Here is a 12,813-nt window from a genome sequence, read left to right as displayed (position 1 = left end):
CTTTTTTACTTTTTTTGTTTCACTTCAGCAATAATCCGCCAAGTGTCTTTAAAAAGAGACCAAACTTAAATCAGTTCTCCAAAGCATTCAAGATTTATGACAGTTTAAGTCTGAAATTTCATTTTCAGGTCTATACTCAAAATGTGATTAACAGGTAATAAATGGATCATTCATAACTATTCCATAAATATAATTTACCATAAACCCCATAAAATACTAAACATTAAATAAAGAACATTATCAAACTAAAATATAGTACATTTATTTCATTAAAATAAACTAGGTAATTTTTGACTGCCACGTGAAGAGCACCAGAGAGTTAACTTAAATCAATGTCTATTTTTTATTTTTTTTAAATAAAACCATAAAACACTAATATTAGGTGAGTATCAGAATACATTTCACTGTACATGCTGGCAGTGTCAAAGCCTTTAGGTTAGTTTATCCGTCCATCTGGAACACCTGGGATGAAAAGGGCAGCCTTTTCTCCTAACACCTTCACACTCCTCTTCTTTGATAAAAGCATTTTAAATGGAGTACAATTATTTTCCACTCTCACTCACTTTTGCTTCTTTCCTTTTAAAAGGCATTTCATTCTGTTAAGGATTCCTCACGCTCAAGAGAGCTTTCCATCTAACAAACACTATAAAGAATTCATGTTTTTCCCCAGAATCTGAAAGGTGTCTGATTTAGATGTGTGCTTGTGTGAGGAAGAAGGTGAAGAGATGTGTAGATGTGGATGGAATATGCATGACCAAAACAAGGGAAGAGCTGGTGAAAAAATTCAAAATGTGCGAGGCCCTTGGAAAACCTTCCCTCTCTCTGTCTGTCTGCCTGCCATCTATAAACACATGAATGAATTAATTTATTTTTCATGATTTTAAAACAATTTTGTTCTAAACATGCTTGAAATTAGTGTTGCAGAGTAATATAAAATAATATTAAAAATATAATATTATTTTATTTTAATCTATGAAGACAAATATTTTATTTGATTAATATTTGTAGAATTACTACATAATTCCCATGCTCCCATTTGTGTTATTTCTCAGGTTTTGATGACTTCTGAATGATAGTAATCTCTTGCCACTCCCTGGTTCTCTACAGATGCACTACCGCCTCCAGCCTGAGCGGCGCTGTTTGTGATCAGATTCCCACTTCAGCTTCGCGCTACGGCTGAGGAAGCTGCAGAGGAAACTTTGACCACTTCAGTTGTTAGCCTAGCAGCGGAGACACACATCTCCTTTATTGTTTACAAGTCACTTATTTATTCGACTAGCCCTTTTAAAAAGATGTGGTTTATTTATTTACTCAGCTGGTTGTCGCTGGTGGTACAGATATGTTTCGTTACTCTAGCTATTGGTGAGTTTTATGTTGTTGCTGTTAGCCGCTAAGTTACCTCCTTTTGCTGACGCGACCAAAGAAATCCATCAGCTCCCGCGCCTTATTAACAATAAAATATCCGTTTATCTTCAATGAATAGTAGGCTGTGGAAAAAAAAAACAAAAAACGATCTAGAATAGACTAACAGTGGGATGAGCTAAGACAAAACCTGGCTCATATTTGTCTCTTTGACTAAAGTCATATTATTACATAAGAAATAATAAGCTCATTGTGTTTCAATCTTGCAAAAGTTTTTATATTTCTCATTGTTGTGTTGCAAAATACAGGACTGTATTGATTACTAATCGCTCCACCCATTTATATGACGTAATTTAGGGTAAAGTAACATCTCTGACAGGACACTTAGTCGAGTTACAGGTAATTTCATAAATACATATATTAATTCGAATGTCTATTGCATATGTATGATGGCTAATTTTATTCTTTCAAATCTTGCTATGTGCCACATTATAATTAGAGGCAGTGTAGTAAAAACAGCACAAATGTGTCTGTCCACGTAGGCAGTTGTGTTCATGATGGTGATTGAGAACTTGGCAACCTGTCAAACCAGCAGTTACACCTGTAACGTTAACTGTATTTACTCTTATTCTAGCGCTGAATTTATAAGAGACTTGACAGATAGAAGTACAGAGATAGATAGGTAGGTAGATATAGGTTTCCAGAGGCACTTCAGATGTTTCCATATATGCTGTGAAAAAAATGTTTTTATTAACTAAGATGCTCATTGTTATGCACTTTTACCCACATATAAGATTTGTATGACATATTTGGTTTGATGTTTATTTGTTATTGGTTATATGTCCTCACAGCTGCAGGCCTGTATTACCTAGCAGAGTTAATAGAGGAGTACACAGTCGCCACCAGTCGCATTATAAAATATATGATTATGGTGAGTATTATGTCATTATATAAAAATTACATTATTAAGGGTGCATTTTGTGAGAGATGAAATCTGATCCAATTGTTTGGTGTTGTCAATATCCAATGTGTTTGCATTGGTTGTGACAGCACTGATGTAAGTAAGGACCAGGAAAATCTGACTTCGGTAAAGTTGGTTTTATATTCGCACATTCGGACTTCTGATAAATTCAGACTTTCCAATAAATGTGCAATAAATTAATGTTTGCGAATTTTAAGCAGCTACATGATATTGACAACCAACGATTGTCAACTTACAACATTTTTCACAGTCGATCAAAATAGGCAAGTATTGTTTTAATGGCATATTTACTTGTCCACTGAATGTCCAATGTAGTGTGATTAACAAGGCTATTGAATACGGATGTCCGAATGTGCGAATATAAAACCAACTTTACCCAAGTGAAAATCTGGTGTAAAAAAAAAAGTCTTCTGTAACAACTGAGCGCTCCAGGCAGTATTGCATGCTTTGTGCGATATTATGTTACACATGCTTCATGTCTCATACTCGTCTAACTCCCATCTCTCAGTTCTCTACAGCCGTTCTGGTGGGACTCTACCTGTTTGAGGGCTTCCCAACACTCATGATCGGAGTGGGGCTCTTCACAAACTTGGTTTACTTTGGTCTGCTGCAGACGTTTCCATACATTATGCTGACCTCACCAAACTTTATCCTGTCATGTGGTGAGTGATGCCAATGAGTTGAGGAGACATTTACATCCTATATATTTTTTTAAGTGGTTCTCCTTTTATTCTTATTCTTGCTTTATTTCCCAGCACTGGTTGTGTTAAACCACTATATGGCCTTCCAGTATTTTGCAGAGCAGTACTATCCTTTCTCTGAGGTATGCTCTTTTTTTTATTTTACTGATTGAAAAAATATAATCTTAAATCCAGGAGTTTAGATTTAGGTTGATAATCAGATGAAGAATAATGTGGGTTTTTTTTTCACATTTGGCCTATTAATGAAATGAAATGATTGGTGGATATAAAGATCAGAAAAATACAGTACCGTTTAAAAGTTTGGGGTTGGTAAGTCTCTTCTGCTCACCAAGGCTGCATTTATTTGTTAAAAAATACAGTAAAACAGTAATATTGTAAAATATTATTATATTTTAAAATGACTAACTATTCAAAAATATTATAAAATCAAATGTAATTTATTCCTGTGATCAAAGCTGAATTTTCAGCATCATTACTCCAGTCTTCAGTGTCACATGATCCTTCAGAAATTATTCTAATACACTGATTGGCTTCTTAAGAAACATTTCTCATTATTATCAGTATATTGCTTAATATTTATGTGGATTGCCATTCTTTGACGAATAAGAAGCATTTATATGAAATAGAAACCTTTAGTAACATTAAAAGTCTTTACTGTCAATTTTGATCAGTTTAAAGCATCCTTGCCAAGTATTAATTTCTTTAAAAAAAGACATAAGGCTGAGTAAATGATGTCCGAATTTTCTTGTTTAGGTGAGCAATTTAGGTAAATTACTGTGTTTAGTAGAGTATGGAGTTGAAACTAACATCTCTGTGTTTTCAGGTTCTGGCGTACTTCACAATATGCCTGTGGGTGATTCCATTCTCATTCTTTGTTTCTCTTTCTGCTGGGGAGAATGTCCTTCCATCCACTGTGCAGCAGGGAGGTGAGAGACAAGCTGATTTTATCAAATTCGTTTTCATACAGTCTTTATGACCACATGGGCATGTTAAACTATCCTTATATACTGACCCAGTTACTGGGTGAGTGATATAACAGTGTAAACAGAAGGAATCTGCTTATGTTGTTTTTCACCATCATTAAAATTAATTGGACTGATAAATTATTTCTGTATATGTCAAAAATGTGAAAAAGTGGGCATGGTTTCTTCAGAATCAAAGCAAAAGCTTTTCAATTAAATACAGAGCCTACTTTTGTTTGAGTTAAACAGAGCAGATAACATAGTTTAATAGTGCACTATGTAATGCAGTCCCTCCAGGACTTTGTGATTCTGCGATCGCTGAATTTATTGCAAAATCAAGCAAATTTTGCAATATTCGGAAGAGATTGCATTTTTTCTTAATTGCCGCAGATTTTGGGCTTAGACACATCCTGTGATGTCATCGCAACATGCAGTCAGTCAACTCGTTTGATCTGTGCTGCTCGGAACAATAATAGACAATAGACCGATCTCGATCACACGACACCATTTCTACACAGCACTGTGAAATCTTGTGAGATGCATTCACATTCGAATTAACAGAATTCTCTGTTAAACCACAGATTTCAGATCAAACAGTGCCGACGTGGAAACTGTTTGATATCAATCTGTGGTTTACCAGAGAATTCTGCGACAAATGTGAATGCTTCTCACAAGATTTTACAGCGTTGTTATTAATTCTGCAGTGAATTCAAGCGCTTTATTCACTTCTTCACAGCGCACGTGCCATCTGGAAACCATGAGAAACATGTGCCACTAACACTAACAGAAATAACTTGTGGCAGAAATGGTCTAATGTTTTCGAGTGCTTTTAAGTGCTTCAAAGAACTTTTCCCAGCACTTCAAATCTTTAAATATTGCCCAATTTGAATGTTATTTTAATGTGACATCCAAAACATTATTTGTTCCTCCTTCATATAGTTTGTCCCCATTTGAAAAACTAAAAGTTTGGAATGTAGGAAAGCAAACACTTATTTAGAAATAAAAAAGACAATACATTATCACTGTAGTAGATGTTGCAGAGGAGCACTTATTGGCTTATTAGCCATTTCCACACCCTAGTATATATTTTTAATATTTATTAACAATAAAATAAAAGGTAATAGTGTTTGCATCTCAACTTAAAGGATTAGTTCACTTTCAAATTAAAATTTCCTGATAATTTACTCACCCCCATGTCATCCAAGATGTTCATGTCTTTCTTTCTTCAGTTGAAAAGAAATTAAGGTTTTTGATGATAAACATTCCAGTATTATTCTCCATATAGTGGACTTCAATGGAGCCCAAACGGTTGAATGTCAAAATTACAGTTTACAGGGATCCCAGATGAGGAATAAGGGTCTTATCTAGAGAAACCATTGCTCATTTTCTAATTTTTTTTTTTAAAATTTATATGTTTTAACCATAAATGCTCATCTTTAACGAGCTCTCTTCTTCTTTTCTATTTGAATTCCAGCAGTGTAGACACTGCTAAATGTATTACTGCCCTCCACAGGTCAAAGTTTGAACTAAAATGTCATATACAATATGCTAGTGCAAGTATACAACAATTAGTTCAAACTTTAACCTGTGGAGGGCAGTAATACACTTAGCAGTGTCTACACTGCCAGAATTCTAATAGAGAAGAAGAGAGATAGTTCAAGGTGAGCATATGTAATGTTAAAACTTATATAATTTTTAACATTAAAAAATGAGCGATGGTTTCTCTAGATAAGACCCTTAAGGCCCCGGTATACTTCAAACGAAGTTCTTTTTCATTCTTCGTTTAAGGGTAAAACGAAGTTCGAAATGCATGACCAGCGATATACTGTAAACGAACATCTGATGCCGCCCACACTGCTGAGATTGGCGTTTAGATGAATATGTAAATGTGTGCCGTGCACTTTCTTCTCAGTAATAAAATAAACAAAAAAAATTAGAAAACAGCAAGCATTTATTATAGAAAGCATAAGAAAAGCGTCTGATCATAACAACATGGGTATGTTAGCACGAGCTCTGCAAATTAGCACTCCAGTCAAGTTACGTCTTCATATAGCACTTTATTCAATGAATTGCTTAAAATCAAGCAGCTTCACAGTATCAAACATGAAAAACAGTGTTAGTGCCTCATTTTTTTACAAGCACAACTTACTATAAAGCGGCTATCCAGTGTGTTCATGTTTTCACCCGCGGAGCTCTTACCTCAACAAGCTCAAACACACGAAATGGGTCAAAGACGTATCCCACGCGAGGCGGAGCCTCAGCGCACACCTCCTATTACGTTATCGTCACTGACCAATGGTAGTACGAAGGTGTTTTGCAGCTGGAGCAAACTTTTCCTGAAAGTTCGCATTTGCAAGCTTTTTTGAACTTCCAAAAAGAACACAAAACTAACTTTTGGCCTGATTTTGTTCGAAATGACGTCACATTAGTTCGTTCTTCGATTTCGTTTGAAGTATACTGGGGCCTTTATTCCTCATCTGGGATCGTGTAGAACATTTTTAAGCTGCAATGCAACTGTAATTTTGACCTTCAAACTTTTGGGCTCCATTGAAGTCCACTATATGGAGAAAAATCCTGGAATATTTTTCATCAAAAACCTTAATTTCTTTTTGACTGAAGAAAGAAAGACATGAACATCTTGGATGACATGGGGGTGAGTAAATTATCAAGAAATTTTAATTTGAAAGTGAACTAATCCTTTAAGCTCAGTGCTTTTCTGTCAGTTCTCACAATGCTGCCAAATCAGGGGCTGGTGCCTCCTTAGAACTTAATGGGTTTGTTTACCCAATTATCTGTTATTAATTATTCACCCTTATGTCGTTCCACACCTGTAAGACCTTCGTTTATCTTCAGAACAGAAATTAAGATATTTTTTGATAAAATCTGATTGCTCAGTGAGGCCTGCATTGTCAACAAGTTAATTTACACTTTAAATGCCCAGAAAGCTACTAAAAGACATATTTAAAACTGTTCATGTGACTACAGTGGTTCAACCTTAATGTTATGAAGCGATGAGAATACTTTTTGTGCGCCAAAAAAAAAATAGTGATGGGCAATTTTAAAAAAAAAACTGCTTCATGAAGCTTTGAAGCTTTACGTATCTTTTGTTTCAAATCAGTGGTTCAGAGCATCACATGATTTCAGTAAACAAGGGTTTGTTACGGCATAAGTGTTTCGAAACGTTTCGAAATTTCAATGGTTCACCACTGGGGGGGGCGATGATCTTTTCGAACCCATTAATCAAGTCTATGGGTTTTACCAGATCTCTGATCAGTTTTATATATTTGTAGATGTTTTAATTAGACATTAGTAGTCCTATAATTAAAAAGAATAATAGTAGTTAAGTCTCTTAGTCTCCAAAACAGGCCAATAAGAGACTATTAACTACTATTATTCTTTCGTTTACTGAAATCACATGATTTTGGCAGTTTGATACATGTTCCGAACCAAAAGATTCGTAAAGCTTCCTGAAGCAGTGTTTTGAAATTGCCCATCACTTGAAATTGTTGAATAAAGTCGTTATTTACACACACACACACAAAAAAAAAAAAAGTATTCTCATTGCTTCATAACATTAAGGTTGAACCACTGTAGTCACATGAACTGTTTTAAATACGTCTTTAGTAGCTTTCTGGGCATTTAAAGTGTAATCTTGCTGTCAATGGAGGCTTCACTGAACCATCAGATTTTATCAAAAATAACTTCATTTGTGTTCCGAAGATGAACGAAGGTCTTACGGGTGTGGAATGACATGAGGGTGAGTAATAAATGACAGAAATTTTCATTTTTGGGTGAACTAGCCCCAGTGCTACTGCCCTCAAATGTTAGTCTGGAGCCCTGCAGTGGTTCTTGAGATCAGAAAAGTATAATGATGTTAAACAAATGTTGTCTGTTGTATATTTTTCTGCTAAACATCAAGAAATGTAAATGGTGCCGCAAATTTTGAGAAAAGCCGCCGCAAATTCAGTCATTTTAGGCCACAGAAATCAGAAAAAAGTCCTGTGAAATCCTGGAAGGACAGATAATGTAATTTGGTAGAATTGTAAATAGTACTTCTTAAATAAAAATAGATTAAATAATAAAATTTACATTCCCTCAAAAAATACTCAAATGTGCATTTTATTTTGAAATTTTTTTTAGTGTTATTAAATAAAAAGGATAAATAAAATTAAATTAAATATTTTATTAAAAAAATAAGTTTGCTGCTTTGTAATTTACATTCCTTTGAAAAATATTCAAATGTGCATTTTACTTTGAACGTTGTTTTTAAGTTTAATTAAATAAAATTAAGAATAAATAAAGTAATATATGCATCTTGTACGGCAGCTTTTGTAATTTACATGCCTTCGCTAATAAATGTTAATTTTAAAAACGTTGTTTTTCATTTAAGATGACATTTTATTAGTTTTTTTTCAGGGGTGTTCAGTTCTACAAAAATGTGTATATTATGATATTTCATACTAAAGGGCTGTTGAATGCTCGAATATGATTGGTTGACCAATGTTCTAAGGTGTGCAGTTATTTTAAGAGAATCACACGGCTAAAGTAGTTCTTGGCAGGTCTTGACGGCATTACAGTTCCGTATCACTTCGCCAAATGATTTCAAGTCCTTAAAGCCTAAAACCGCAAAAGAAACAAAACCCACAACGACACCGACCAAGCAAATAAATATAGTAAACAATATGATGAAAATGACAAATTAGTGTCATGGTTTTTGCCACAAAATATGTTTTATTGTGTCCTGAAAGCGCATAATCTCTCGCACTCTCTCTCTTTCTCTTTCAAACGTACATGCGTACTGTATAGTTTGGACACAAACTCGCACAGAAACGATTGGTCAGTGCTGCTCTGACGAATTAATCAGTAAAATAGTTTAGCAAGTTAAGATACATGACTCACCAGCGAGGTAATAACTGTGCGGTTCTTGAGATATCGTTTATTAGTAGAGACACTGCTGCTGTTAGAGACGCACAGATCAGGTATGCTAATTCACATATGTTGATTATTCTCTCTCTCTCTCTCTCTCTCAAGTGCATTAATAACTGAATCAACGGTACTATTCTGCTATCTATCAAGGCTCAAGACTTCGTTACTAGTTCTGAAATGACGTTTTGGAATTAGCAACGGAGGCTTGGGATGAGATGCGTAAGAAATTACACAAAAGAGTGTTTTAAGGACAAAAACCTGACAAATGTCTTGAAATACAACATCTAAACAGTGTCTTGAGGTGTGGTAACCATAGTATAAGCGAAATAATTGACTACGGGCCATTGAATTCTTAGAAAATAATAACTCTACTTCGCGTCGTGGCCACATTACCACCTCAGGTGTGCATTATTTTCTAAGAATTCAACGGCCCGTAGTCAATTATTCCTTACATAATCACCAAATGTTTTTTAATGATTTAAATTTTGCTTTAGCTTATTGCCCACTTCTACCCTGTTAGTTGCATGTGTTGGACAGACATTTACAGCGCTCATGTCTAACACTACGACATGACATAAACATATTCATCATTTCCTGTTTCTGTGTTTTTCTCAGATGATGTGGTGTCAAACTACTTCACTAAAGGCAAGCGGGGCAAGCGCTCGGGCATCCTGCTCATCTTCTCCTTCTTGAAGGAGGCTGTTTTGCCAAGCCGACAGAAGATGTACTGATGAAGCAGTTGAAATAAGCATCGGACGGAGGGTTTGGGGGGGAGGGGGTTGTTCAGGCCACCGGCCCCTTTCATTGGACAGCATCTTTTTGTGGGAGGGATTCGTTTGCAATGATGATCATGAGATTGAATCTGTAGGACCACATCAGAACAAACACGCACAGACTCCTCGAATGAACTAATCTGTCCATTGATTCATGTCGAGAGTCACCAGCTCATTGTGTTTTAGGCGTATAAAGCCATGAAAGGACTTCAGAAGTCTTTAATTTTTAAAGGCTTAATCTTTTGACTTGTCTGTATGTGGATGATTGTGGAAGGGGCTTTGGCTTCTGTAGCGTCGCTAGAGGCTCCTGCTGATTTCCTTCTAATCACATCACTTCAAAAGCCAATGTTTGTGTTCGCTCATGAATATGTCTGGATTTTTTGTTCACGTTTTAAAGGAATGTTTTACCCCGAATTCTTCAGTTTGCTCACTGTCAGTACATAGTCACGTTTTACACTACAATCATTTGCTTTGAGGTCAGACCTTAATCAAGTAATTTTTTAATGATCTGATGTTCATAAGGATTGTTAATGTCCTTTCTGCTCCATTTGAGCTTTATAAATCCATTTTATATCATCCGGTGGTTTGACGATTAAAGAAAAGCTAGTCTTCTGGTAAAATGTTGCTTTAAATATACTGGAATCATGACAAGGCATTGTGTTGGCCATGCTTAATTTGTGTGCTGTACAAAAATCTAATAAAATTCAGTTGTATGAGTTTTTGAAAGGTAAACATTGTCATGTACAAATAAGGATCTGATGTAAGTGGGTGAATCTTGGAATCGGAAACATCCGGTCACATTTCACCCCAAAATCACGAGGAAAAAAAAAATGTTTTGCAAGAAAATGGATTTTTAGGATTATTAAGTGAGCATTGTTTTTCAGTCTAATTAAAAAGTAATAAAAATAAAAGTTTGTGTAATTTACGCATTCAAAAAATATTCAAATGTTAATTTTAAAACAGTTTTTCAGTCAAGATGGCATTTTATTAGTTTTGATCCATAAAAATGTGTATATTATTACATTTTTTAAATGTGCTTAATTATCAGAAAAAAGTTTATGCAAAAAGTCTTAGTCTTCATCAAACATTATTTTTAGGTATAATGTGATCTGGACTTGTTCAGTCCTTGTGAACATGTTTTGTGAGATTCACCCATGCAGAACTATAGTTTTTTTTTTTTTTTTTTAAGTATAAAATCTGGGTTGTGTAATATAGCTCTTTGACCAAAATGCAGATTTTGTTTAAATGTGGAGAATTTCTAATAAAATGTCCGACTGACTCAGAGGGGCTGCGGCACCGTCTGTACTGACTTCCTCTGTACGGACACATTTTTGCTCCTCTTTATTTGGCAGACAGGATCTTACACTTGGAGTGCGAGGTTGAGGAAAGGTCAGCACACATTCACATCAGGAAGCTCTCATCTGGGGAGTGAATCACTTAGGAGGGTGGAAGAAGTTGCCCTTTGCTGGTGTTATCTATTTTGTGGCTTGTTTTCTAATGGCTGAGGTTAAAGTCGACATACGGAAAACTGGTTCTAGGTCAGTGTAAAAGTGCAGCTGTTTTCTTGTATGTCAAAAATTAAGCCAAGGATCCTTTGGGATCCAATGACGACAGCAGAGCTGTGTTCAGCCCGGTGACCCGGGTCACTGCAGCTTCGACCTTGACGCCTCCAGCCCCCAAACCGCATTCGCTCAGAGTTCAACTTTAATCCACACCTACATAGTTCGGCATCAGGGAACTTTTTGAAGATTTTTTCGCCCTCATAGATATTTTCTGCTCTCCTTTTCACACCTTGATGATAGTCAGCATCAGCTTAAGTGTGCATGTATAGAGGCATGTTGCAGTTAAAAGCTACTCAACAAATTTTAGCCTTTGGCCAGAGTTTTTGCGCTTTGGAAAAGTGTGCCGAATCTCACAAAACCTGCAAAGAACACGTCCAGGAGTCGGAGCCAGAGGTGTAAAAAGTACTCAAAAATGTTACTCAAGTGAAAGTACAAGTACTGAGTGAAAATTTTACTCAATTAAAAGTAAAAGTATCTGGCCAGAATCATACTTGAGTAAAAGTAAAAAAGTACTACATTAAAATTGTACTTGAGTATTAAAAAAGTAAAAGTAACAGCAAGAATGAAAACTAGAGATTCTTGTTTAAGCTTTAAATCTCTAAAAACATGAAGTGAATGAACCACATACAAAGTTTTATCCTCCGTTAGAACTGTTTGTGTTCAATTGTATTTAATTATCAAACTATAAGACTACTACCTAATGCCAGTATGCAACATGCTACTCAAAGTTGCAAAACCTCGGATTTAACTTAAGCAGAAGCTGATTGTCAAAATTGTGAGTGTCAAGCCTAGCTCTTTTGGGGCTAAAAATCAATCCTGCAGTGCCTGAAACACAGGCCAGATATCCATCCAACTCTTTGCTGGCTTCATGTGTTGTCTGTTTCAAAGAAGCGAAAAAATCTTCATGATCAGATGAACTGTTAGCCATGGGTGCTCTTGATTCTGTGGCTGATTTTTGACTTCCTCCATTTTCTTCCACTGACTGTTATACAGTGGGTACGGAAAGTATTCAGACCCCCTTAAATTTTTCACTCTTTGTTATATTGCAGCCATTTGCTAAAATTATTTAAGTTCATTTTTTTCCTCATTAATGTACACACAGCACCCCATATTGTCAGAAAAACATAGAATTGTTGACATTTTTGCAGATTTATTAAAAAAGAAAAACTGAAATATCACATGGTCCTAAGTATTCAGACCCTTTGCTCAGTATTTAGTAGAAGCACCTTTTGATCTAATACAGCCATGAGTCTTTTTGGGAAAGATGAAAAGTTTTTCACACCTGAATTTGGGGATCCTCTGCCATTCCTGCTTGCAGATCCTCTCCAGTTCTGTCAGGTTGGATGGTAAGCGTTGGTGGACAGCCATTTTTAGGTCTCTCCAGAGATGCTCAATTGGGTTTAAGTCAGGGCTCTGGCTGGGCCATTCAAGAACAGTCACAGAGTTGTTGTGAAGCCACTCCTTCGTTATTTTAGCTGTGTGCTTAGGGTCATTGTCTTGTTGGAAGGTAAACCTTCGGCCCAGTCTGAGGTCCTGAGCACTCTG

General features: G+C 35.8%; 1 protein-coding gene across 1 annotated transcript; it reads left to right on the top strand.

The window, feature by feature from the left end:
* Positions 1 to 1,145: 1,145 nt before the first annotated feature.
* tex261 (testis expressed 261) lies at positions 1,146 to 10,438 on the top strand. The gene is made up of 6 exons (XM_048184646.1): positions 1,146 to 1,362; positions 2,214 to 2,293; positions 2,853 to 3,006; positions 3,100 to 3,167; positions 3,869 to 3,971; positions 9,549 to 10,438. Exons 1-6 carry the CDS (start codon positions 1,293 to 1,295, stop codon positions 9,662 to 9,664), a joined length of 591 nt encoding a protein of 196 aa, XP_048040603.1. The 5' UTR covers positions 1,146 to 1,292; the 3' UTR covers positions 9,665 to 10,438.
* The last annotated feature ends 2,375 nt before the right edge of the window (positions 10,439 to 12,813 follow it).

Source organism: Megalobrama amblycephala, linkage group LG3, assembly GCF_018812025.1.
Source record: "Megalobrama amblycephala isolate DHTTF-2021 linkage group LG3, ASM1881202v1, whole genome shotgun sequence".
NCBI lineage: Eukaryota > Metazoa > Chordata > Actinopteri > Cypriniformes > Xenocyprididae > Megalobrama > Megalobrama amblycephala.
This window is presented reverse-complemented; position numbering and strand designations above follow the sequence as displayed.